Genomic DNA, 27,354 nt, shown 5'->3' with positions numbered 1-27,354 from the left:
GCTCTGCAATATAAATTATCCATAAATGTTCAGATTGATTAAGATTTTAACGAGGAAAACAATGAATGTTTAGAGATCCACTAATTCAGAACAAGAGGGACAATTATTTTAATATGTTAAGTTATAATGTTCATGGGTCTTATCAATTTTCTAAAACTTTACATGAATTGCCATAGATTTTCTTGAAAGTGAAAAACATTTTCCTATATATCAGTGGTTCTCAACCTTCCTAATGCTGCAACACTTTAATACAGTTCCTCATGTTGTGGTGACCCCCAATTTCATTGTTACAAATTGAACATAATTAAAGCATAGTGATTAATCACAAAACAATATGTAATTATATATGTGTTTTCTGATGGTCTTAGGCGACCCCTGTGAAAGGGTTGTTCGACCCCCAAAGGGGTGGCGACCCACAGGTTAAGAACCGCTGCTATATATATTCAAATAATAAAAGCTGATATTGTCACTCTTTCTCCCTTAAGTTAATAAATAATTAAGTTATCAGCTATTAAGTGGTAATTTCCATTGTTACACACTGTGATCTTTCAAGAGATCTTAACACAGGCCCAGCCCATGTGGCTAATTGGTTGAGCTTCCGCCTATGAATCAGGAGGCTACAGTTCGATTCCCAGTCAGGATATATTCCCGGGTTGCAGGCTCAATTCCGAGTAAGGGGAATGCAGGAGGCAGCCAGTCAATGATTCTATCTCTATTCATTGATGTTTCTATCTCTCTCTCCCTCTTCCTTGCGCTCGCAAACCAATAACAATAAAAAAGAAAAAAGTAAATAAAATCTTTTAAAAAAAAAATCTTAACACGGGCACTCAATAAATACCTGTTGAATAAATTGAACCCACATAGATTATTTTGATTTCCAGATAGTCAATTGAAGAAGTTTATCAACAAGGTAGAATTTTTGTGCATTCCCCAGAAACAATCAATGAGACTCTTTGCAAAGCTGCACTATTGGGAGCTATACAAAACATATATTTTTTCCAAAGATAATTTTCAGCTTTTGACCTAGAAAACAAACTAAGTTTTTTTGCATTTTTATTTAAATTAAATTTGTTGGGGTGGCATTGGTTAATAAAATTATTTAGATTTCAAGTGTACAATTCTATAATACATCTTCAGTATATTGCATTGTATGTTTACCACCCAAAGTTAAATCTCCTTCCATCACTATATATTAGAACCTCTGCTTCTTGTTAGATAATTCTGGTGCCAATTATAAATTCAAATTGATTAGAAATTCAAATATCTGCACTGTGCAATATGGTAATTGAAAAAGAAAAAAAAATGATTTTCTCATCCTTCCACTAAAAAAACAAAATAATTGAGGAAAATAACTTTTTTTGTAAAAACTTTTTTTCTGAAATAGTTTTACCTTTCCACTGAAGAGTCCAGTGGACTGTAAATAATCTTCCTGATTATTTATTACTTTTAAATATTTATTGCTATATTTATTTTTATTTCTAAAACCTAGTAAGTTCCATAGAAATTCAGTAATATTTGCTGAATGAATGGACTGGCAGGCAAGAGATTTCTTGCTCTGCTTATTATGGAAGTAGCTTTTAATAAGAGACTTTGATAAGAATGTATAAATACAGGTTTTAATGCTAAGAGAAAACCTTTATTGGTAGTTTGGTACTTAAAATAATTGTTGATTGGCACATGAGTAGATATTCAAAATATGATAAATATGTTAATATGTATTAATATCTTAATATGTATTAACATGTTTTATTTATATATATTAATAATGCATATTAACATAATGTTTTAATGTATATTAATAATACATTTATATACAGGTTTTCTATCTGTAAATGGGATTAACAAGTGGAATATATAATTGAAAGGTCATAGAAATATTTATAACCAACTTAAATAACCAACAAAAAGATATGCATGAGCCTATATTTGATTATAAAGATCTTTCCAAAGAAAATATTCTCTAATATTTTGCACACAGATGCACATGCACACATGCTTAGATAAAGAAATGGAAAAAAAAGGAAAGAATGGGGGGGAAAGGAAAGAGAGGAGAGGAGAAGGAGAGGAGGGGAGAGGAAGGGAAGAGAGGAAAGGGGAGAAGGAAAAAAGGGACAGAGGGAAGAAGGAAAGAAAAAAGAAAAGAAGAAAATTTGACCAGGAAAAACCAGTAATCATGGTATAACTATTAGTCTATTTAATTCTAGTTTAGGTTTGTATTGAACATTGCCACTAATTTACCTGAAAACTTTTCTCATTTTCACACTGCACTTCAAGCAAATCTTTCTTAGTTCAATAAAACATAACCATGATTTTTATATAAGATGATAAATGTATTAGGAGCTGGTTTAGTATTTCCCTTAAATACTTACTGCAGTGAAACATGGAGGCCCACAATGGTATGGGTCCCTCTGGAACATCAATCATGCATGATGCTGTGAAGAAAAGTCTTGACTAGTTAGAGTCAATGTCATCACTCTAACCTATGCTCATCTGAATGCAGGCATTTTCCTACTATGGAGATTTTATTTCACTTCACCCCCAACCCAGTCACTCCTCAGCATTTATCATATTGTTAGCACATTTGTCTTTATAATGTGGATTCTGTAAAGCACACGCTTCTGCGGACATATTTTCCCTATTATGATTTTCCCCTCTCAGACAGGAAGCATGAATATGTGTAAGCATCTCTTATTTGGAAAGAACATTGTAATTAAGTGTAAGCATCTGCCTTCTTTCTGAAAAGTAAGTACTTATAAATATTCCTATGGCCTTTCAATAATATGTTCCAGTATTTTTAGTGCCAATTTGCAGATAAGGCAACATTCCCACTATTAGTCTAAAATTAAACAAAACAATAGAATTAAGAGGGTTTTTTAAAATTGTATTTAGAATTGCTTTTCTCCAACTTCAGTAGCCATACTGAAGTGAAAAGAGGCAATTTTCCAAGCAATTCAGACAAAGAAAATACTTTTTGTTTTGAATTAACTGAATATTTTTGTTAAAAATGGCTGCTTGTTCTTCAACTTGACCATTGGTTAATTGTTTCTGTATTCTTAACTGACTTACAGAAATCTAACCAGTCAGTGCTTCCCAATAAGAAGAATAAGAAACATTAAGAAATGTGTAAAATGAAATACTTTTGTAATAAATCATTCTGGCCCTCAGGTTATAAAACCCTAAGAGAAAACTACAGATGCATTGCGTCAAAGACCTAAGAAGCACCAACAGTGCCTAAAATCCATGAGAGGCAGGATAGAAGCTGAAATCCCTGCAGTTTTTATAAATTCCAGGATTCATTTTTAATAGAAATGTAGTCAAAAAGTATTTAGTTATTATTTTCCATTAAAGTTCTAAAAGAGTAAATTACTTTTATTTGATAGAAAAATTGCTAAACCTCTTAAAAGCAAAATGATAGAAAACTGGAACAATTTCTGAACTAAAACAGAAAACACTCTAGGGCTTCCTCCCAAGCCCTTTAAACTTGCATTAGAAATTTAATTTCTGTGAGCTTCATTTTTATGCTTTTTAAAATAATAGAATATTGGACTATATTATTTTTAAGTCCTCTGTACATTCTAAAATTTCATAATTTAAATTAATACATTTAAATTTAAAAAAAAGACAAGACAAATAACTAACTTCTAAAAATGAAAATAGCTGCAAGTATCTCCACAGTATTTTTCTGAAGTGATTCAAAGCGAGCTTTGGTGGAATTGCTAAATGACTGAATTTGCAAAAGTGGGCGATAATTGAGTCGTTATGCTCAACCCTTATTAATTATTAATGACTTCTCTTTGACTTTGAATCAGAAGGGTTTTCCACCAGAGAGGTTCTGACTGGGCTTGTCTGAATGATGAATCATCTCCCACACGGAGGTGGTCTTTCCCAGCTCCAAGGTACTCACAGGCACTACCAGGAAATTTAACTGTGGTTGCCTGTGTTGTACTTGGCTTTTAACTTTAAAAAAAGAAAGAAAGGAACTTTCAATATTGATATCACCATGCTGTAGCCTGCAGGAGCAAAAGATTTTCTTTGAGGAAAAAAGAGCTTGACATTAAAAAACAATGCGCTCCGCCAAGGCTCCAGTCATCTGAATGCACTCAACATTTGTGTGGCTTTAAATCTGGCTGCACACACATGCCAGGGCCAATGATCAGAAATGCATCTGGGTCGCAGAAGCCGGCCCTGTAGTCTCCTCCACCCCCTTTTGTTGGCTGTTTTTGTAACATATGTTAGGCACCAAGGAGACAAACAAGGATAAAATGGTATTCTCCTTTCTCATATGATTCTATGCCAGAGAGACAAATCCCAACCAAAGCATCCGATTTCAATGTTCTGACTACTGAGAAACCCCATTTTCTTGTTCTCTGTCCATCACCATTCTTCTCAGCAAATATTTTTCCACCAAGTACAAAGCAATGTAGGCTAATAAAATACAGGGTTCTTTCTCCCTACTCCATTTCCAATTCTTGGTCACTAATAATGTGTTAGTGACATAATACTTCATAGAAATGCTATTTGATATAAAGGATACCTATTCACAGTATTTTAAAGTCTTGCAATAAAGAAAATACAGATAGCCCTTTGTCTATGAATTCTGTGAATTAATCAAAAAATCTGTTGTTTGCATCTCATAATACATTTCTCATGGAAATAACTTTAAAAATGGCGATAGGACTCCATTAGAAGAGAGGGAAAGAGGCCTAAATTCTCATACAACAAGTAATATTACATGTCCTTTGCATGCCAGTGTTTCTGTAACCCTCAGTTGGGTTAATGGTGGGTCTAATAAGGACATGGTGGCACCTGCCCCACAGGCGCATGCAGCATTGTTATGTGGCCACACTACCATCATTTCCACTTCAAGAGGGTACAGGCCCCACCAGCTGAGGATGGAGTGGCTGCTGTGGCTCTGCACATTGGCAGAACACTTGTAAATTGGGTGTTTTAATGTCAGAGATTGTCAAACAGTGATTAAGCCCTGCTATATAGAGTTGTATTCTAGAAGTGTGTTTGGGATTTTAGGGATCTATTTGAATTGTGCATTATTATATATTATTAGAGTAACAGTTTCTTTCACTTAAAATTTGTTTTTAAATATATTTTTTATTGATTTTTTACAGAGAGGAAGGGAGAGGTATAGAGAGTTATAAATATTGATGAGAGAGAAACATCGATCAGCTGCCTCCTGCACACTCCCTACTGGGATGTGCCCGCGACCACAGTATATGCCCTTGACCGGAATCAAACCTGGGACCCTTAAGTCCGCAGGCCGATGCTCTATCCACTGAGCCAAACCAGTTAGGGCATCTTTCACTTAAAATTTTATCTTAAAATCTTCAACTATTCAGAAAAGTAGAATTAATAATAGAATGAATTTATGTATCTCCATCCCTTCCATTAAAAAATCATTATGGTTTTGAATAATTTGCATGAGCTATCTTTTTTTAATTTTATTTTTATTGCAAAATATTTTGTAGCAAAACCTAGATCTCACGTCACATATACTTCAGTTACACAACTATAAAAGTTAAATATCCTACATAATGATGATGCATTATAACTCCCAAACAGTACTTTTATCATATAATACTGTTTATAATCAATTTCTCACATTGCCTATAAAATGTCTCTTATGTTTACTGTGTTCAAATCAGTATTCAAACAAGATTCCTCACAACATTGGTTGTTATCTATTTGAAATGCCTTTTTATCTTAAGTAGTCCCCTCTGACTTTTTCCCCCATATCACTGACTTGTTACCAAATTCAGGTCAATGTCATGAATTTATGTCAATGTTACCAAATTTATGTGGCACATCAATATCACATTCCCTTAAGGATTATTTAAATTTTTTTAGAACTTATATATACTCTAAATGGAACTTAACACTAGGGGTGAGTAATTTTGTAAAATATAACAGTGTATTATTTTTTGTCATTGGTAGGCTCTAATAAACCCATTTAAATAGTGATTAAGGAAAGTAAAATATTCTGTTATCTGCTGTAGCCCATGGAAGAAAGAATAGTGTAATTGAGATTTAAAAGATTCCAACATGCCCAATATTAATTATATAACATAACTACTGTCTTTTTTATACATGGCCTGCTATTCTTGTTTATTACACCTACCTGGTTCCTATATGCCTTACAATTTACAGACTCTGGAACAGTGGATTCTTACTGATAAATGTTGCAAGAGAATACCAAATTTTGAAGGGGCTTTTGAATTATAAAAGAAGACCCATTTATATATTTGACGTTGATTTGTGCCTCTAGGATACACTGGTAGATGGTATATCTACAGGTAAGAGACAAGTTAGGATTCTATTTGAATGAGCAGGATCACCCTAATAGATAAACAGCTACAATAGTAGATTGTTGCTACATGGCTGATTATTGGGTGAAACCAACCCCCAAAATAAATATAATACTGTATTTTCTCTCCCCTATTCATGTTCTGCTAACATAAATCATCAAAGACAACCTTAGCTAGTTTGGATCAGTGGATAGAGCATTGGCCTGTGGACTGAAGGGTCCTGGGTTTGATTTAGGTCAAGGGCACATGCTGGGATTGCAGACTCAATCCCCAGAGGGGAGCTTTCAGGAGGCAGCCGACTAATGATTCTCTCTCATCTTTGATGTTTCTATCTCTCTCTCCCTCTCCCTTCCTCTCTGAAAAATCAATAAAAATATTAAAAATAAATAAATAATCAAAGACATAGTTGAAAAGTAAAAAATAAAAGGAGAATTATGCATTGGCAATAGAACCATTTTACAGTACCATTTAAAATTCTCAGAACATTATTATGTAGATACTGTTATTACTTCCATTTTAAAGGTGACAAAATGAAGTTATAAAAAGCTTGTTATTTTCCCAAGAACAGAGTGATAAATGGAGAATCCAGGAACCAAACTGAGGCATTCTAGCTCTTAACCTAATAGTAGACTCTCAGAATAGATGTATGAGCTTATTTCTGTCTTTATGTGAGCACCAAGTGATAGAAAAACTTCCAATTCTGATGCCAACCCTGAAACTTTTAATATATGTTAACCCATGAGGGTTTTTAATGTGAGCACTTATATGTTACATGTGCATTTAATAATAACTGCGTGTATAAATAAAGATTCCTTTTGCTTTAAACAGGTCATTGATAACCTTGGTCCTTTGGAACTGATCCTTAACACGCCTAGCCATCACAGGGTACATCATGGTAAGGAAATTGATCTCTTCTCTCTGTCCTTTTTCATTTATTTAAAATGATATTAGTTTTCATCATTTCATTGTAATTACCCAACATAGTCAGCACACACTGTGTAAGTAGGCATCTCTTCTTCCTTTGAATCTCCAAAGCTAGAACCAGAAACAAACAAACAAAAACACCCCCCAACATCAACTTCTTATCTGGCTTTTGGATTTTTCTTTTTGCCTGAATCTCCTCAGTTGTAGTGGGAGGACAAACAAAAACTGAGCTAAACAGCTGAGTGGATGGATGTGCACTTTATATCTTGAAGGCCACTCCTTTACCTGATGCTGAGAGTCATTCCTATCTAGAGCCAGAGTGTGCCTGGTTTTGAAAACTTTTGGGATTTGAGAAAAGCCTAATAAGAAACACTTAAGTTTTCTGCTTCAATTCTGCAAACAAACCTTGCCTGCACTGCATTTGCTTGACAAAGAGAAAGACCCACATGGCTAGTGCCTAAAGTTTAAAGATGCCAGCTTAAGAAATATTAGAAATGTTTGCATTGTGCACCCAAGGACCTGGACAAGAATGTGCATATCAGCAGTACATGTAACAGGAGCAAAAGAGACCCAATGTCCATGTTTATCAGCAGTAGAACCAGACAAACTGCAGACAGTTCATGTGATGGGAAACTATGCCCCCTTGACAGCACTATTATGACACACAGTGGCATGAACGAATCTTACACACATGATGTTGAGATAAAGAAAGCTGGTAATAAAAGAAGAAATACTACTGTTCTGTTTCATAAGTTTCCAGCAATCAGCACAGGGGCACGGCAGGTCCCTTTTCCCATGGCAGGGGGCAAATTGGGTGCCCAAGCTCCCCCAGAAAGAGGAGAGGACAAGGTCGTGCTACACATGTTCAGTTGCCTCCTGTAAAGTCAACAGCCATTCCCCTACCACAAGGGCGTCATTAGTGAGGGGTGGAGAGGCCAAGAGTGTTATACTCTTGGGATTCCTCCATATAAAAAGAACCATAAGGAGTGGAGAAGAGCAAGGCCACTTTGAAAAAGAAATAGTTTAGAGTTGCCCCTGTTGGATTTCAGAGTGCCTTCCCACATACGTTGCTTTATATCAACTTCAGCACTATTAACATTTTAATATTAATTTTAAAAAGATAAGCTAGTTCTTTGGGCCAAGGGGGCTGTCCTGTGTATTACAGCATGTTGGTCTCTACATACAAGATGCCAGTAATATCCCCTCGCAGCGGTGACTACCAACGTCTTCAGACATTGCCACATGTCCCCTAAAGGGCAAAGTGCTCCCCATCCATCTGAGAGCCACTGTTTACACCGTGTATGGCCACAGGTTGTGTATCTGTGTACCAGCCCCACTACTTTTGTACTGGCGGGAGATTTTTCCTGATATTTTCACTTTCAAATGTGTATTTGATAGCTAAGATTTGGAACCAGCCTAAATGCCCATCAGCAGATGAATGGATTGAAAAGCTTTGGCACATCTACACAATGGAATACTGTGCTGCTGTAAAAAGGAAGGAACTCCTACCATTTGCAACAGCATGGATAGAGCTGGAGAGCATTATGCTAAAGGAAATAAGTCAGTCAGAGAAAGATAAATACCACATGCTCTCACTCATTTGTGGATTATAATGAACAATATAAACTGATGAACAAAAACAGATGTAGAGACAGAGAAGCATCGATCAGATGCTCAAAACTCGGAGGGAAAGCAGGGGAGGATGGGGGTGAGGGGGAAAGATCAACCAAAGGACTAGTATGCATGCATATAAGCATAAGTGATGGATGTGGATAACAGAGGGTGAGGGTGATGGCAGGATTGGGGTGATGAGGGGACATTGGGGGGGATAAGGACACATTTGTAATATCTTATTCAATAAAGGGAAAAAATGTGTATTTGCATATGGGGAAGGTGTGTAAAGAAATGAGAACACCAGAAGACAGTGGGTTTGTTGGAGTAGTGGTTTGGTGGGTTAATATTCTTTATCCTATTGACAACCATTGGATTGTGTCTTTTATTATTATTAAATAATAATTTATTTATTATTTATTAATAATAATTTATTTATTTTATTATTATTAAATAAATTATGCCCAGCTATGATGAGATATTTCAAGAATCATAACTTTATTCTTTAAAAAATATTTTTTATAATTTTTCTCATAGGCAGAAACCGTTATTGCATAGACAAAAATTATGCCGGCACACTTATTATATGGGATAGAATTTTTGGTAAGTAAAAAGTACCAGAATATTCAAATTTTATTTTATTTTATTTATTTATTTTTTTTTTTTGATTACTAATCGTGTATTGAAAGCAGTAAGAGGTTCCACGACACCAGATAAACCAGTTCTGAGGTTTTCCCCAAGATAAATTTTAACAGCTCTAATTTCTTCAGTGTTTATCAAAATACAAAAGAAAAAAGTAGAGGTTGTTGTTTTTGATGTCAGTCTGACCCTTGCAGGCTGAGGGAGTGAAAGCACATGGGGACGGGGGCTCTGAGGAGCTAGGCTCTAAGATGACCGGTCACCTGTCTGCATTCCTACTGGTGAGATCCAGACAACCTGGAGCAAGTGAGTGTGTGTAGGGACCATGGGGGTCTCCCGTTCTGGCCAGAGTGGTCCTACCAAAGCACCTAAGCTGACCCACACTGACCGAAGGGAAGGCTGGGGTCCCTCCAAGGGGCCTGAGTGGTGGCCGCAGCCCCCAGCCCACCCCCATAGGCGGTGGTGTAAGCACAGGTACAAGCACAAATGCTATGGGATGCATATGACCCAGCAAGACAAAGCCAATCAGGGACCGTAAGTGACCATGCAGAATGTACTGTGGCTGGTTCTGCCCACTGCACGCTCCAGATGGGAGACAGGCCACGGGCAGACTGGACTCAAGCCATTACTGCAGAACCTACACTAGGCACATTTCTCCCTTCTCTGTGTTCAAGTGTCTCCTTACCTTGTATTTATATTATAAAAAATGTACTGAGTTTGGGTTAAAAACCAACCACCAAAATGGATCTCAACACAGATTTAAAGCCCAGAGGAGGAGCGTTGAGGTGATCTCATAGCAACTCCTAGAGGCCCCGCCCTGGGTGCCCAAAATCCCTTCTCAGTACTAAACAGTGGGTTGATACTTTTTTTTTTTTTTACAATAAAAAAAGCTGAGTAATATTGCATAGGAGTACCAGAAACTGCCTCATTGGAAACAAGAACTATTTACATTAAATAAAAACTCGGTTGCAGGCTGCGTCTGCACATGTACAGCATGATGAAGCACACTGGGACCGACCATGGAGACAGCTTCTGGCACTCACACCACAGGGGCACATCTGCCACATGAGAGGAAAGCAAGGGTGAAGGAGGGAGTGAGGGGGAAGAGAGGAGTTCGGTTCACTTCTGGTTCCGGAGCTGATTGGACAGCCAGTCCAGTCCCTCATAGAGCCCGTCCCCACTGGTGGCACAGGTAGCCTGAATGTACCAGTTCCTGTGGCGCAGAGAGTGGAGGCCCAGCTTGTCCGTGATCTCAGCTGCGTTCATGGCATTGGGGAGGTCCTGCTTGTTTGCGAACACGAGCAGGACAGCATCCCTGAGCTCATCCTCCGCCAGCATCCGCATTAGCTCCTCTCGAGCCTCATTCACACGCTCTCGGTCATGGCTGTCAACCACAAAGATGAGACCTTGTGTATTCTGGAAGTAGTGGCGCCACAGAGGCCGGATCTTGTCCTGGCCACCCACGTCCCACACAGTGAAGCTGATGTTCTTATACTCCACAGTCTCCACGTTGAAACCTATGGTGGGGATGGTGGTCACGATCTCACCCAGCTTCAGTTTGTACAGGATGGTGGTCTTCCCTGCAGCGTCCAGGCCCACCATGAGAATGCGCATTTCTTTTTTGCCAAAAAGGCCCTTGAAGAGGTTCGCAAAGATATTCCCCATGCTGTAGACTGGAGGGAGAGACACTGGCCAGAGAAACCCTCCGCAGCCGCGGTGCTGCTGTTACTCCGAGCCAGGCGTTGGTTTCGCTCCCACCCAGAATATTCAAATTTTAATTAGCTCCTTAACTCTCAGAAAGTCAAAGATTATACCCTTAATGTTTGTCTTCCAGGGACATTTGAGCCAGAGGATAAAAAAGTTGTATATGGTTTGACACATCCCATTAATACATTTGATCCACTCAAGGTGCAGGTAATGTACTCAGTTTTATTCTTTCTGAATTGATCATATTCTATCATTAAAAGGATGATAATCAATACACTTTTAAAAGGTAGTAGTGGATGACACTATCCTGAAAATTTTTTTTAGTTATGAATGAATTTGACAATAACCCTGGCATTTAAAAAAAGACCTAAATCAAATTGGCCAAAATACATTAGAAAGCAATTAATATAATTTTTAAACATGTCTACTACCTAGAATTTAAACATGGCTCTTTAGCAAACATATGCTTTCTTAGAATAGACCTGAAATATATTCATGTATTCAGAACGGATGGTAGTAACATGTATAATTAAGGCTGATCCCACAGTAAGAAAAATATTTGCTTCAAGTCTGCATGACTCTGGTTAGAAATTCAGTGTGAGGCTTTGCCCACTCTTCCTGGATCTGTGTGCCAGGAACTATTATGGGTTGGTTAGGTCTGCATGTTCCCTCACCTGCGAAGACTTGTTTTCTATCCTACATGTAGTATTGATTGTTCACTGGTCTCAATGGTTGGCACTAGAGAAATTAGGAATGTCTGTGAAGCTCTGATATATTAGCCGCAGACCACTTCAGACACTCCTGGGGTTAGAAACTAGTAAATTAAAAAAGATAAGAACACTTGAAACCCTAAAGAGGTCAGTCAGTGACAGCGCGGTCCCAGGGACTAGGTGTATGGCAGCCAGGAAAGAAGAAAATTACAGGTTCATGTTGGGTCTTCTTTTCAAACCTACTTTTTCACATTTTTAAGAAACTGAAAATAAAAATAAATTGATATTTATTGAGCTGTTATTATGTGCAGGGCATTGCTAGCAGCTCCGCATAAATATTTGATGTAAGCATTACTAAAACATGTTGAGGTAGTGGTTCTTTCCAGCTCCAATTGTTGGTGGATGAAACTGAGGTTCTCAGGATTTAAATGATTCACCCAACTACACACACTTTGTTAAGGGTGAACTTAGCCAAGATGGGTTCCCAGCCAAGCCCAAAACTTGCTTCACTCAATTTAAATTTTACACGCTCCTGCCTCTTTACAGAAAAGGCCATTGCGAATTACCTTCCTATTTCAAGTGAAAGACATTTTTATCTCATACTTCAAAAGAAAAAATTGGCTACTTTTTCTCTAGAGCATTTCTTTCTTGGTGTCTCTTGGTTTCTTGGTGTCTCTCTCTCTCTCTCTCTCTCTCTCTCTCTCTCTCTCTCTCTCTCTCGCATTATTAAGAACATATGTCTCAGGAGAATACTAAAGAAGCATTTCAGGGTACTTTCTTAATAATAAGCTTTACAGAATCAAAACCAATTTGGAAAAAATACATTGAGAGCTGCTTCTTCACTTGTGTAGTCTTGTCTCTGTTGTGAGGAGATTAACAAGGAATTGGACAACTTGGTTTCTGTCATGTATGACAGAGCCTTTCAAACTTAAAGGGCGTGTGAATCGTGGGAGCATCTGATGAAAGTGCAGATTCTGCACAGCAGGGCTGGGTCTGTCCAAGACTCTGTTTCTGACAAGCTCCCAGGCTGTGTGTGTGCTGCTGGTTCATGGCTGAGCATTTAAATAGAAAGGCCTTGGAAATATGCACACTTGCTGGGAAGAGCAGCTCATGTGGAAGCTGAATAAAGAGATTGGAAACTGTACAACATGAGCTACACGAAAAGTTGGATGCTTAGGATTTGGAGAGAGACACTATTCAGATAATCATAATAAGTATTTATGAGCTGCTGCTGAATTTGTGTCAGTGTCAGATTTCCAGGCATCTAACCCTCACATAAACATTTTCTTTACTGTAGTGTCACATCAGTGTCCATGGTTTAGTCTCCTACATGCTCACTCACATGGTCAGAAATGTCAAATCAGCAAGATGTGATAATTAGGAGTTCCAGAACCTATAAAAACATATATCTACTTTCATTTATATTCCCTTATATCCAGCTAAGTCTCACACTTTGTCCTCAGAAGCATAAAAAACAAACAAAAAAACTTGGGATTTTTTTTTTCTTTATTATTTGGCATAAACAATTCACTCTGCTCTTCTTTGGGGTCCAAGAGTTTCAGAGCATTGGGTAGCAAATAAGTGAGAAGGTACTCCTGATTTTAAAACATTACCATATACTTCTCATGGTTTGTGTCTAGTATGATAGCAATAAAATTGCAGTCAGGTTTCAAAACAACACAACAGGTATATATTAATGTATAATTTCTAAATACATTAACTTTCTACATTATTACTATTATTATTGCAAAGCTCCAGGATAAGTTTCCATCTAACATTTTCTTTTTCCTCAAAATTTGCTTCACTAAATCCTGAATGGTTCCTTAAGTAAGATTCCTTATTTAATATTTTAAGCAATTTTTAAAACCATTTTTAATCCTAGAAGTTTGAATTCTTTGAGACACAGTGAAAATACAAGCAAGACCACAAATTTGTATGGAGCCAAAGCTTCTTTATACATGAATTTATTACTACAATTATAATACAACTCATCTCTAGAGTCTATAGTTGATATTCAACCTCTGGATTATTTTTAATCCTATGATAGATTATGACAAGTGTGGCATTTATAGCTAATTATCCTAATAGCTAATATTTATTGGGTACTTATCATGTATGGACTTACTTTTAACTTCTCTACATGTCAAATATATGCTATTTGAAGAGTGGGGATTCCTGTTAAAACCCTTAAGGCAAACTTTTGACTCAGTCATCAAAGTTTTTCTTTTCTTATTACAGAATATAACCTATTTAGTACTCAGAGGTCTGCTATCAGAAATAGCTTTCAACATTTTTCCTTCATATGACATGTTTGTCTATAACTCAATAGAGTAAATAATTATTTTTAAATAAGTGACATATATGCAATATTTATATCTTTCCATGTTCAAGGTAATATCCATTTAGCAAGATGTTAGAAAAGATGTCGTTTGACATGGATATTGAGTACTCAGGATTCTAGTTAATTCCACTGGAAGCAAAGCCTCTGAACCAACTTTTCCTACTTTGCTGAGTTTCTAAATAATTGACCTATTTTTTAATTTCCAAGTTATAATTCTGAATACTGACAAGGACACATTTAAATTTAAAGTTATGCAGAATACATAAATAGATTATAATTTTTAATGCAGTTGCATATTAACTAATAATCAAATTATTGTAGCATTTAAATATGTAAAGTACATTAAATTAAATACATGATTTATTATAGTTAATCTTTTTAAGAGATTTTTTATTTAAAATAAGCTATTTTTTATTCTTCTAGTTCCACCATTTAGTTTACATGTGGACTACATTCTGGGCCACACCTGGAGTCTGCAATAAGTTCTCTGTCATATTTAAAGGACCAGGATGGGGACCAGGTAAACCAAGACTCGGACTGAGTGAAGAAATCCCCGAGGTAAGTAGAGTTCCTGGGTTTGATGATGGTGATGATTAGTCTCTTATAATGAGGTCTACAGCCAGCCTATGTATATGCTGACTTCATGTGAAAGATGTTCTCTTAAACAGATGCAGCCTGGTGGTGTATAACTTAATGAGTGGACACCACCTAGGGGCCAATAAGAGGGGTGACTTCGCCCAGGCAGACACTGCTCTCTTCCCAGGGAGCATTGTTTAGGGCAGTGATGGCGAACCTTTTGAGCTCGGCATGTCAGCATTTTGAAAAACCCTAACTTAACTCTGGTGCCGTGTCACATATAGACATTTTTTGATATTTGCAACGATAGTAAAACAAAGACTTACATTTTTGATATTTATTTTATATATTTAAATGCCATTTAACAAAGAAAAATCAACCAAAAAAATGAGTTCGCGTGTCACCTCTGACACGCGTGTCATAGGTTCACAGTCACTGGTAGGGGATGGAGCAGCAGAGGCGATTTTGAGACCCACCCAAATCCATGGCCAGGAGACATTGTGTAGTTCAGAAACCCATGCAGCTCAGTCACAGAATCCTATACCACTGGAGATGGAGGGATCCTTAAAGATGAGTTAGTCTAGCCTTTATTTTGTTCATGAAAACCTGAGGTCTCCAGAATGGAAGGTCTAAAGTCACACCAAGAAGTAGTTATCGGATTAGACCACACCATTATTCATTCTGTAGTAGAATAGAAACATTAAATACAGAAATCCCATTTTAAAACAAAAAATAAGCAAGGTCTCGAGATTTAAAACACTGGAAACCAAATGAAATATTCAGTTTTATTCTGGAATTCCTCTTATAGACACGGAAAAGGAATGTCTTTCCAGTTATTCAGGATTTATATTGTTGTTCCTTATGAAAATAGCTGCCATTAATGGTAATATAGAAACAAAAGAAATAGAAAACTGTTGATTTCAAAGATAACTATGAGTGTAAAATTTAGCTAGTATTTCAAGGAAATAAAATAATATATTTCATATGGGTGTTATTCTTATTTTCAAAAATATCCTGATGTAAGTAAGGTTGTTTTCTCATCTAGTTATGAAAGATTCTAGGTTGAAATTTCTCAGATCCTTTTGGTTATGTTCAGTCAATTATATAATAAGAGCTAACTTGATATAAGTGAAAATATTTTGCTTACTTCGGCTCCAAAAAGTCTAGTTAACTATGGTCTATTTGTTGTTGTTTTTTAAATAGATAACCTAAAGTTAATATTTTTTAAGTCATATTGTTGCTTAAATCTGAATTAAAAAATAGAATCATAGTGTTTCTTGGAAACTCTGTAGCTTGAGAAAGTTGTTTCTAATAGAGCAACATTTCCCTTTGAGGCATAATTATTTCCACTACCCGAAGTCACCTTCCATTTTCACTTTTGCTATACTTTCATGTACATATAATCATGGACATATTTTTCTATTTATATTTTCATATTTTCACATTCATTTTGATTATGTTTATCACCAGTACATATTGCCAAATCAATTCTTACTTTGTTCTACATAAGGCAGACTAAATCAGAATCAGAATACTGAAAAAAAAACAAGTGCTCTAACTTTTATACTTTTTCTATCTCATAAAATGAATGTTAGAGTCATTTTTGTGTGTGGGGGGGGAGGGGGTTGAGGGGGATAGCAAAACCTTTGATTTCTTTTTGCATATCTTCTCTTCATAGTCTGAATTTCAGTGAGAGGAATAAGCCAGGGAGCGATATCAATGAAAGGCTTCTTCCTTGTCTTCCTAGGTTACCGGGGAAGAAGCTCCCTACTCATCGTCAGCGCCTTACCTATTGAAGATCTATGCAGTTGTACAGTTTGCTGTGATGCTAGTCTTTTATGAAGAGACCTTTGCAAATAAAGCTGTAAGTTTTGTCCATTTTAAATAGTATGATAAATTATGTCATTTTTCTTGATAAAATATCTCACATTAAAACAGGTAAATTAATTCTTCTAGACTATTGAATATAAATTATATCCAAAGTGCTTCAGTATAGAATTTCCATCAAATGGTATACTATTGATCTAAATGATAAAGAGTAAGTAATTTGCCACAAATAAATTCCTCAGCATTTACAAAAAAAAAAAGTATTTTGGAAGTTAGAATGAAATGTTTGAGAAAATACTTTATATTAATGTTAACCTACTTACCTTCAATGAAAGCATACCCGGACACTTTGACATTAGAAAATTTTCAATGTGGGTTGACTTCATTTGTCTTCTTCTTTCTAAACATTCAGAATATTCAGGATAACCAGAGCACAGGACCAGGGTTTAGAATCTGGATTCTAAATCAGGCATTACCACCTGGGGAGGTTTTTTTTATTTGTTTGCGTATGTATGTGTGTGTGTTTGCCACATAAAAATACTCTTACTGCCTACAGTTTTTAGAAAACAAAAATAGCTTAATACACAGTACATTGTAAAAATATAAAAAGATAAATACAGAGGTATTTTTAAATGTGTATTGTTTTCTAGATTTATTTATATTAGTTTCTTCCTGAAAGGATTTACATTAGTTCAAAGAGGTAAATAAATTATAGTAAGGTATCTAATTTGGAAGTAGGTGAACTTGAACATAGAATCACAGAAGAGTAAAAAATCAGTGTCTTTGACTTTGTTACCAGGAAACATATATCTCATGAAATAATCTCACTAAGTCGGGAATTTTGACAGCTCACATGAGTCAAATAATGCCATCGGGAACTTTCTCATTCTTTCTTACAGCTCTGCTTTTCTCAAAATGCACATTCTCCTCCAGGTTTTCAGCCTTCATGGTAGCAAGGAGGCTGTCAGGTCACTCTAGCTTTCAGCACTGCCTCACAAAAAATGCCAGAAGTGAAAGTTTTACAGTGCAGTCTGATGTGAAGGCTTGGTTCACCTGGGTATCACTGAACCAAGCAATGAGGTCAAGTGTGGGTCACTGGCCATTCAGTCTATGAATGGGAAGACAGGGTAAGCTCCATAGGATCCTCATTGACTGAGAGGAGGGATGGGATGGTTTGAAAGAAAAATTGAGATGATAATAAATAGAAAAAGGGAAATAGATTGGAGTTGGCAAAAATAAATATTAGATCTCCATAAATCATTCTCACACAAAAATATGTGATTTGAACTTGTTTTCAAAAAATATTCTTTAAACACTTATAAAAATGCATATATATATATATATATATATATATACATATACCCTCCCTGAAGGATACCAGAAATGTCATGAGACTATCCTGGTGGGAAATATACTGGCTTACTGCTGGCACCCTCATACACATATGCGCTACAACTAATGAAACCAATTCCACATTGTAGCACTTTCGTTTGCCTTTAGCTTCACAAGAGACAAAATTTGAACCCAAGAATGTATTTCAGGAACAAAGCTTTCTTAGAAGTAACATGAACTATATCACTCTCAGCAATGCACCTGTAGATATCGAACTACCCTAATGTTGAGAATTATTGATGGCTTAACCTAAGGCCTCACAATCATCTCTTCAAGTATTATGTAATTAACCCATCAGTGATTACTTTGTTATCTTAATTTGTTCATCTAATTTATGACTAAAATATATATGCAATGTAGAGTTTAGGTAGTTGAATGAAACCAGAAGAAAAGCAAAATCATTGTATCTAAATACAGGATAGGGAAAAGTAGGTCTATAATTGTGAGTACATGACCCATAGTTTGTTCTTGTATTATTATTTATTATTTTAGTTACGGTATTATTTGTTATTATTATTAACTTACTTTGCCCACCCCTGTATCTAACACTTGGTATCCTGACCAGTATTGAGTGCAGTTTGCATTACTGAATTATTTTAGTAGTACTAAATAAAATCACAGAATAAATTGTAGTAATTTATAGAAAGAAAAATGGGAACTTACCCATTTAGATTTTGAAATAGAGACCCTTAATCTTAAGTTAACCAAGAGATTTGAATGTCTAAGCAAGTGTGAGTGCTTCCTGCATAAAAATGTGGCCAGACACTATTTATATTAAAATATGTAACGTATAGCCTGGTTTTCACAGGATTTTTCAACTGCAGTAAAAACTCTATAAGAAACTCATGTCAATATATTGACAAAGAGAAATATCAAGTGTCGAAATCCTTTTCAAACAGAAATTAGAGTTGGAGACAGCTTCATTCCTGACACAAATAACTTTTGAAAGGTGCATTTTCTTGTTTCCCACACGTGTTTTTCTTTGCTAAAAACATGCTGTGCAACTAGGAAAAAAGATTGCTTATTTGCAAAATTCTATAGTGCCTTTCTAGTCTCAGGGATGTTTAAAAGCATACAAAGATGTTAAAATCCAACAGCAATATTTTTTTCCAGATTTGCTGTAGCCAATAATCACAGAGAAAAGTTGTGGCTGACTTGTAATTGGGGATCCTGCTGCGGTCCCACAGCCTTTTCTGTTTATGCATATACCAGAGTAGATAAATACTCGCTTGTCTTATGTGTGCGAGTTTTGTATAAATAACTTTGGGAGTCAAAGAAGCAATTTGATGGCCACCACAAGGATGTAGAAGGTTCAGTCCTTTCTTTCTGAAACATGCAATGCATACATTTAAATATGTAATGTTTGGTTTAGTGATATGACCCACAGACTTTTATGTTGATTTTGGTATGGTAATGCTTGAAAAATCAATTCCTTAGCTGCCAGGGTCCACTTCATGGGGTGATATCATGAATACGCATTTGAAATCAAAATATATTTCCAAAGTAAAATTATAAAGGCAATGCTATCCTTTAAATAACAGACACACTCAAAACTGTTTGAATATTTAACAGAGTCTTAGAATGTGTACCTGTCTTTACAGATATGTTTTTTTAAGATTATTTATTGATTTTTAGAGGGGAAGGAGAGAAACATTGATATGAGAGCAAAACATTGATCACTGCCTCCTACACACCCCTACTAAGGCTTGAGCCCACAACCTGGGCATGTGCCCCGACAGGGAATCAAACTGGCAACCTTTTGGTGAATGGGATGACTTCCAACCAACTGAGACACATGAGCAAGGATGCAGATATGTTTTTATACAGATTATTTGATGATATATTTCAAGTTAATGAGGCATGTGAGAAAATCCTGTGTAAATTTGGGAACAGATTATTATAGTTCTAAATTCCCTTGATTCTATAAAACATTATGGGCACTGATATTTTGCAACTAATGTTTTCATGTTGACTTGTTTTAACAAGACCCTTTGAAAAAGTAATTAATGTGTTTAGTTGTACTCTTATTACAGAGAGTATCATTTGTACAAATTCAATTAAGCTAAGGTTCTGTGTGAAACCACTCAAGTCAATATCCTCTGTATATCGTTTTCTTCCAGTGCAGGCCATTGGGATTTAGTTTAATTTCCTAAAGTTTTTAGGTAGTAACTGAAATAACGTGAAAAAAATGAAATGTAAGCCAAAATGATCATCAATTATAACTTAAAGCCACAAAATGAATGTAATAAATGTGTAGTAAAGGAAGAATATTAGCAAAAGTTACCTTATTAATAAGCATATACTCATATACTTTAGGAACTTAGAAAAGTGATCAGTGTGAGTTCCAATGAAAACTGTAATTTTTCTACTATATTGAAATATAATAAAGTAGGAATGTGCACATTAAAATGTCACGTACATCAAATATTATATCAATTATGAAATTAAATATATCTTTATCCAATTAGTACTGTCCCCAAATATGGTCAGTATCAGGTAGCAACTTTAAAAGTTATGATACAATAGCCCCGGGTGGTGTGGCTCACTTGTTGGGTGTTGTCCCATGCACCTAGAGGTTGCTGGTTCGATTCCAGCATCCAGTAAATCTTTCTCTCTCTCCCTCCCCTTTCCTCTCTCTCTAAAATCAATTAAAAAATAAACATATTAAAAAAACAAACAAAAGCAAACTTTGGCCATAAGGGAATAGAGCTGATTTATACCATGGTGTGGAACTGGGATGTTGGATGTGAACAGTAATTACAACTGGTGGCATTTGCTTATTGTTTACGAATTTGAACAGAGGTTATAGGTATGTATATTAGGTAGTAATGAGTTGAAATTACCTGTAGTTGTTTCAGTAAAAAGAGAAAGTGTTTGTGTAATGGTTGATCAGTATTTTAGCCAACCTGTTATATTACATTCTGGTGTTCTCATAAAGGTGAAATGTAAACACCATCAGTCAATAGGAAATTATCTAGGGGCTATGTATCCAACTCCTTGCTTTTACTGATCCGATTTCAATCTAGAGCCATCTTTATCTGAGCATAAGCATCAGCTACATAACTACAATCTAGATCTCTGCCTCTGCTCCCTTTAAGTTTCTTGCTCATATGTATTCTACCACTGTCACACTTTGATCCAGGAGGTGTCAGAAGGGGCTAGTTTAATTTTATGGCAGCATTTATTTCTGGGTGATTAAGGAAAAGTTACTAAATTTTTGTGTCCCAGTTATTTTTTTTTTCAGATATGAAGCAGATATACTGGAAAAGGTTGTTGAAACTATAAAAAGAATTACAGTATATAAAACACATAGCATAGAACAGGGGTGGGCAACCGTTTTGTGAGTATGTGCCCAAATCAGCAAAATCTCTGACTCAAAATTCTTCTGCATGCCAACCCTAATTTTTTGAGAACATGTTATGCCTACTTGATCTCTCTTAAGATGTACATATGTGAAGAATCTTGAAGAAATAATAAAATTCATTTGAATGACAAAAACACAATATATGATGATGAAAAATACAATTATTTTTTAATGTATACATGTACACTGATAGTTCGACAGAAAACTTTATGACTCCGTTTGATATTATCAGTGGGACTTTTGCTGCTGCATCACTGATGACAGAGATTTTACATCAGGTTTATATTTCGTGACCTTCAGAGATATGCATGAGCTACTACTTTTATCCATCAGGCTACTCCTAATACGAGACTTAAGAAAATTCATCACTGAGAACAAAGATTCACAAGCGTATGTGGATGAAACCAAAACACTGGTCGGATCTATGAAGGCAGGGAGAGTTAAGGCAGAGGATAAAAATTGCTCTTCCTCTCTCTCATCAATCCATGTCTATGGTCTTTAAGATAACTTGTTATGTAAAATTATTTATTTATCTATGATGCACCTACACTGAATTTAACTGAAAAATAAAAAAGTCGATATTAAGAAAAAAATTGTAAATGGAAGATTATAAGAGAGGGTTTCGTGTGCCAGCAAAAGTTACTGGCCTGCCATGTTTGGCACACGTACCAGGGGTTGCCCACCCCTGGCATAGAAGCTATAAAATAGTAGGTCTTCCATAAACACTATTATTATTTTTGACATGTAAACAAAATTCATAGCCCTGTCTGGATAGATCAGCTCGGTGGGTTAGAGTATCATCCTAATAAATCAAACCAGGTTGTGGGTTTGATCCCCAGTCAAGGCACATACAAGAATGCGTAAGTAAGTGGAACAACAAATCTATGTTTCTCTCTCTCTCTCTCTCTCTCTCTCTCTCTCTCTCTCTCTCTCTTTCTCCCCTTCCTCTCTAACATCAATAAATAAAAATTAATAATAAATAAGAAAGTGAAAATGTTAAAGAATGCATAACTTATTTATAATTATGGCAAAATTGTTATTACTATAATTCCAAATATAATACATTTGACATTATATAAACATATAGATTTCAAATGTATAGATTTGTGTGTGTGAAATCGTCTTCATTATGTGTTTGCACTCATAAAGACATTCTCCTTTACATATTTTTGTATTCAAGACAGCTTTATGTTTAAAACCTCAAAGAATAGGCCTTATTAAATATAGTTATTGGAATGTGGTATTTATTTATTCACAAAAATCTAAATGACTTCTCTGTACACGAGGGCACTTCAAAGAATTATAAAAGTCAAACTTTAAAGGAGAATTTTTAGGAAAAAAACACACTAAGTAAAGTATCATTATGAAATTGTCTAATTCATTCTTCAAGCATCCAAGGAGATAAATGACATTAGGGAAACCAAATGTCTTCTTCTTGAAAATGTCAACCTCTTTGAAAAATGTCAGTGACAAATGGTGTATTTGGGGCTGTTTTTCATGTCAGCTTTCAATTCTCATGCACCTTTTGGTAACTCGCCTAAAAAACCTGTTGGTTTGTGTGTTTGTATGACAGGCACTGACTCAGCTCACTCTCCTTCTGAGGGTCTGCTTCTTTATCCTGACCTTGACCTCCATCGGATTTCTTCTGGATCAAAGGCAAGATGTGAAATTCTTTCTCTTTATATAATTTTATAATGTAGTTTTAAAAATACATGTGAAACTTTGTTATTCACCAAACATTTGTTATTGAAGAAATAAAGTTGAAACTGAAACAGGAACTTTAGGGGAATATAGGCAGGCTTAGGGAATTTTTAGAATTGGGGTCCATGGAAAAACACAGGGCTACAGACTGGAAGAAGGCATATTTCCATAACACAAGGAAGCCAGATGCAGCTACATTTCCATAAGACAAGGGAGCTGGAAGTTGCTAAGAAAGGTCTATATTTACAAAATAAAGAAGGAGGAAGAAAGCCCAGAAGGAATAGGAGAACAATGAAGGAGAAGGGCCTCAGGAGTTACTATAGTAACCAGTCTAAGGGAATAGTGACCAATCAGAGGGGATATCAAGGCACCAGGATCTGTAGCCTTTATAAGCCAGAGGGAAAAGGAATTCAGTGGGACCCTTTCCCCCTCCCCATGTGGGAGTCCATTCTGTGGGACTCTTTCCCTCTCCACACATGGGAGTCTGTACTTGTTCATCAATAAATTTCTACCTTTGCTATGCCATTTTCTGTGCATGGATTCATTCTTTGATTCCAGCAGACAAAGAATCCGGGTTCCAGTTCTAAAATTCTGTTTCAAAACTACAATTTCACCCTGTATTTTCAATGAAACAGAGTAGCAGTTTATCTGATTTTATGTCAAGGGTGCATTTTAAATCTAAGCCTTTTAAATGAAAATTGGGATTTTCAAGTTTATTAAAGAAAATCTATAAATATAATGATTAATTTGGCAAAACATAGACTATAATTCTGAATACTTAATAAAATATAGAACACATTTGAGTATTTTTCCTTTGCCATTTGAATAGTTCCTAATATATGTCTGAATGTGTATATATTTAAAGTTTATATTCTTTACCCTCACACAGGATATTTTATTTAAGGAATCCTGTTTTAAATACTACCCAGGCCATAAAATATATTCACTTGAACAATTTTAAATTGTTTTTTTTGGCATGAGGTATATAAAAAAATACTTTTTTGTTATTGCTCGGTATTTATCAATCATTAATATTAATACTAATACCAACATTTAGGTAATTAACATATATGGTGGTTATTAATACTTATAACAATACTCAGATAAAATGATATAAAGCACATTTTATAAATTAAGAAAGTCAAACAGACAGTAAAATATCGAACAGAACACAAAGCCAAGCCATATGGTCCAGAATTCAGAAATTATAGAATTTACTTGATGAAAAATTGCAAAAAAAGGTCTGTCATTCTTGAAATTTTGTCTTTGTTGTGGTATTATTGTTTTCCAAAGAGATAATCAATAATCATTAATTTCAGGTTCTGGAATAGCACAAGACTCTGGAGTTTCATCAAGATCCAATTCCAAATGAACTTCCGGTTAATGAAACTGTTTATAATATGCATTCCATAGAAACATTTGGTAGAGAACGATGCAGCTGGCACATTTCACATAGCCATATGTAAACAATGTGTAGAAATCTAAACCTTTTCCCTTCAATACTTTAAAAATGGTGTTTATTTTACCATTCATTTTGTTTGGCTCTTTATCCTACTTTTCTACACTAGAAGTCAAGTACATACTGAGCCATAAAACAGGAAAATGGAAAAATGTGTCTCAAGTCTACCTGAAATATTTACTCAGATCCAAAAAATCTGAATCACATACTAAACATCACCATTCTATCATTTGGATGCACTTAATAGAATTGACAATCAGCCAATAGCAATTGTATAGCTTCATTTTTTTTTTATGAAGATTGGTTTTGTCTCTCTGGATTCAGATACTAGACAAAATAAGAAGGCTGTCTACAATAATATCCAATTATTCTTCTTGTATATAATCACTTAAAAATCTAAACTGCCTCAGGCTTTATTCAGGAGCTCATACTAAGATACATTCTGAGAAATTTGTCATTATGCAATTTTGTGTTTGTGCCAACATCATAGAATGTACTTATGCAAACCTGAATGGTTTATTCGATTGCTGTAACTAGATGTGCTATACTTTTATAGGACTGGCAGCATAGTAGGTTTGTTTACACCAGCATCATATCAAACATGTGAGTAATTAATGGTAGTGTAAGCCTACCAAAAAGACAGTTGGCTTTCCTTTTTGTATCAAAAGTGCTTGACATAAGCTTTGATTGCTGAAGCATCCACTTTAAAGAGACATCCACTTCAAGGCAGGCTCTCTGGAATAATTGCTGGTCAGCCACATCCTACCAGATAAAGAGCCATGTGGCCTCTCCCTACTGAGGCTCCTTTATTCCGGAGATCCTGGTTGATTTGAAAAACTGACCATTGGACTACTTATTTTTTCTCTTCCCACACTTTAAATTCACCTAAAAAGAGTGAGCCCATGAAACCCTAGGCCCCACCTTGAACCCCTATAAAAGCAGAAGAACCCCAGGTCCCTCTCTCTCTCCCTCCCCCTCTCCCTCTAACTCCCCTTCCCCCTTCCCCTCCCCTTCTCCCTCTCCCTCTCCCTTTTTCTCCCTCCATTCCTCCTTCCCTCCCTTTCTCTGTGTCTATCTCTTTCTCTCTGCCCCAAAAGTCCTTGTGTGCCTTATACACTCCAGGACCTGCATGTAAGTCAAAGGTTCCCAATGGTTATTGCTGAAGGGTGTTTTGCGATATAGTAATGATCACTAGGGTCCATTCTGTTGCAACACTGGTTTAGAAAGGGGAGATGTCCCTCGGAAGCTCACCAGGGACAGTTGAGTGCCTCCAGGCATTTCTAGGCTTTACTTTTGATAAAGTAAGACCAGCACAAAACAGTAATGCATTGCACTACAACCTTATAAGGGCTAAGACTCACTAGGCAATAAGAATTTTTTGTCTCCTTTATAATTTTTTTTTTTAATTTTAGAGGATGTTTATTAAGACTGGGGACAATGAAACAATAAAGGGTTTTGGAAATGAGCCTAGGCTGGTCTGCTTTGGCTCAATAAGAAGTCAGAGAAAAGGGGATCTTAGGGGCAGGTTCAGGGGGTTGCCTTGGATGAACTGCTACTGACCATTGCTGCCCTGGTTCCAAGCCTCATGGGGTCCATTAGAATTTAGGAGATGCGTGCCTGTGGGGAAAGAGAGGGGTGGGAGGCGCAGGCTTGCTCCTGGAAAGGAGAGGATACTCTGGACCTTCATTTTTTTTAGGGTTTTTTAAGGCTGGGCAATAAGAGTTGTTACAGGAGGATCTCAATAAAATATTCATCAGCTTTATGCTGATGTATCAAAATGAGATTTATCCTCTTAACTTCATCTGTCCTTGGGTGTGGTTGGCAATTGGCACTAAGACAGTGGTTCTCAACCTACCTACAGTTCCTCATGTTGTGGTGACCCCCAACCTTAAAATTATTTTCATTGCTACTCCATAACTGTAATTTTGCTACTGTTATGAATCATAATGTAAATATCTGATATGCAGGATGTATTTAGGCGACCCCTGTGAAAGGGTCGTTTAACCCCCAAAGGGGTCGTGACCCACAGGTTGAGAACTACTGCACTAAGAGGATTTCTGCTATCTGTCTCCCTGAGTAGGGTGATTTCAGCTATTTACCCTCTGGTTGGGGAAGAGAAGTGCAAACCATTTACCCTTAAGTATCCCCAGCTTTATAGGACCACCATCCTGTATACATGACTGTATATGCAATAGCATCAAGTATATCAAATACCAAGTAAATACAAGCCTAAAAAAATGAGTATGAAATCTCTTTATAAACATGGTTAAACTATTGAAATATTATGAAAAATAAATAAAGAGCTAAATAAATGGAGAGATAACTATATTCATAGATTGGAATGCTCAATATTGTAACGATTACAATACCAAATTGATTTACTTTTTTCCATCCTTTTATTTTTAATTTAATTTATTGGGGTGACATTGGTTAATAGATTCATATAGGTTTCAAGCGTACATCTCTATAATACAAGATGTGTATATTACTCCATGTGTCAACCACCCAAAGTAAAACCATCTTCTGTCACCATATATTAGGCCATATATTACATTTCAATACAATCTGAATTAAAATTGTACAAGGTTTCTTCCTAGAATTTGACAAGGTCTTTCTAAAATATATGTAGGTAGTTCAATAATAGCCAACACAGTGTTGAGGTAAAAAAAAAACAGGAGTTGCATAACTCCCTATCAAGATTTATTATAAAGCCACAGTAATTAGACATGTTTTATTAGCACAAAGATTAGAACAGAAAACCTAGAAAGAGATCTATGCTTATATAT

General features: G+C 35.9%; 2 protein-coding genes across 4 annotated transcripts in view; one reads left to right on the top strand and one right to left on the bottom strand.

The window, feature by feature from the left end:
• AGMO (alkylglycerol monooxygenase) overlaps positions 1-27,354 on the top strand; it is a 279,485-nt gene that overhangs the window by 130,989 nt on the left and 121,142 nt on the right. For 2 of the 3 annotated variants that reach the window (XR_009454758.1, XM_059712463.1), the window contains exons 6-12: positions 7,146-7,212; positions 9,390-9,455; positions 11,326-11,405; positions 14,673-14,807; positions 16,573-16,689; positions 22,982-23,064; positions 24,429-24,488. Coding sequence is in view for 2 of the 3 variants with exons in the window: in XM_059712463.1 (XP_059568446.1) it covers positions 7,146-7,212; positions 9,390-9,455; positions 11,326-11,405; positions 14,673-14,807; positions 16,573-16,689; positions 22,982-23,064; positions 24,429-24,488 (608 nt within the window). In the remaining variant the exon portion in view is untranslated. The remainder of the gene's footprint in view (positions 1-7,145; positions 7,213-9,389; positions 9,456-11,325; positions 11,406-14,672; positions 14,808-16,572; positions 16,690-22,981; positions 23,065-24,428; positions 24,489-27,354) is intronic. The other variant, XM_059712464.1, reaches the window with a different exon arrangement.
• LOC132242997 (ADP-ribosylation factor 1-like) lies at positions 9,484-11,245 on the bottom strand. The gene has a single exon (XM_059712462.1). It carries the CDS (start codon positions 11,154-11,156, stop codon positions 10,611-10,613), a length of 546 nt encoding a protein of 181 aa, XP_059568445.1. The 5' UTR covers positions 11,157-11,245; the 3' UTR covers positions 9,484-10,610.

This window comes from Myotis daubentonii, chromosome 10 (assembly GCF_963259705.1).
Source record: "Myotis daubentonii chromosome 10, mMyoDau2.1, whole genome shotgun sequence".
Taxonomy (NCBI): Eukaryota; Metazoa; Chordata; class Mammalia; order Chiroptera; family Vespertilionidae; genus Myotis; species Myotis daubentonii.
Note: the sequence above shows the minus strand (reverse complement) of the source record. Positions and strands in the feature narration are given on the sequence as shown.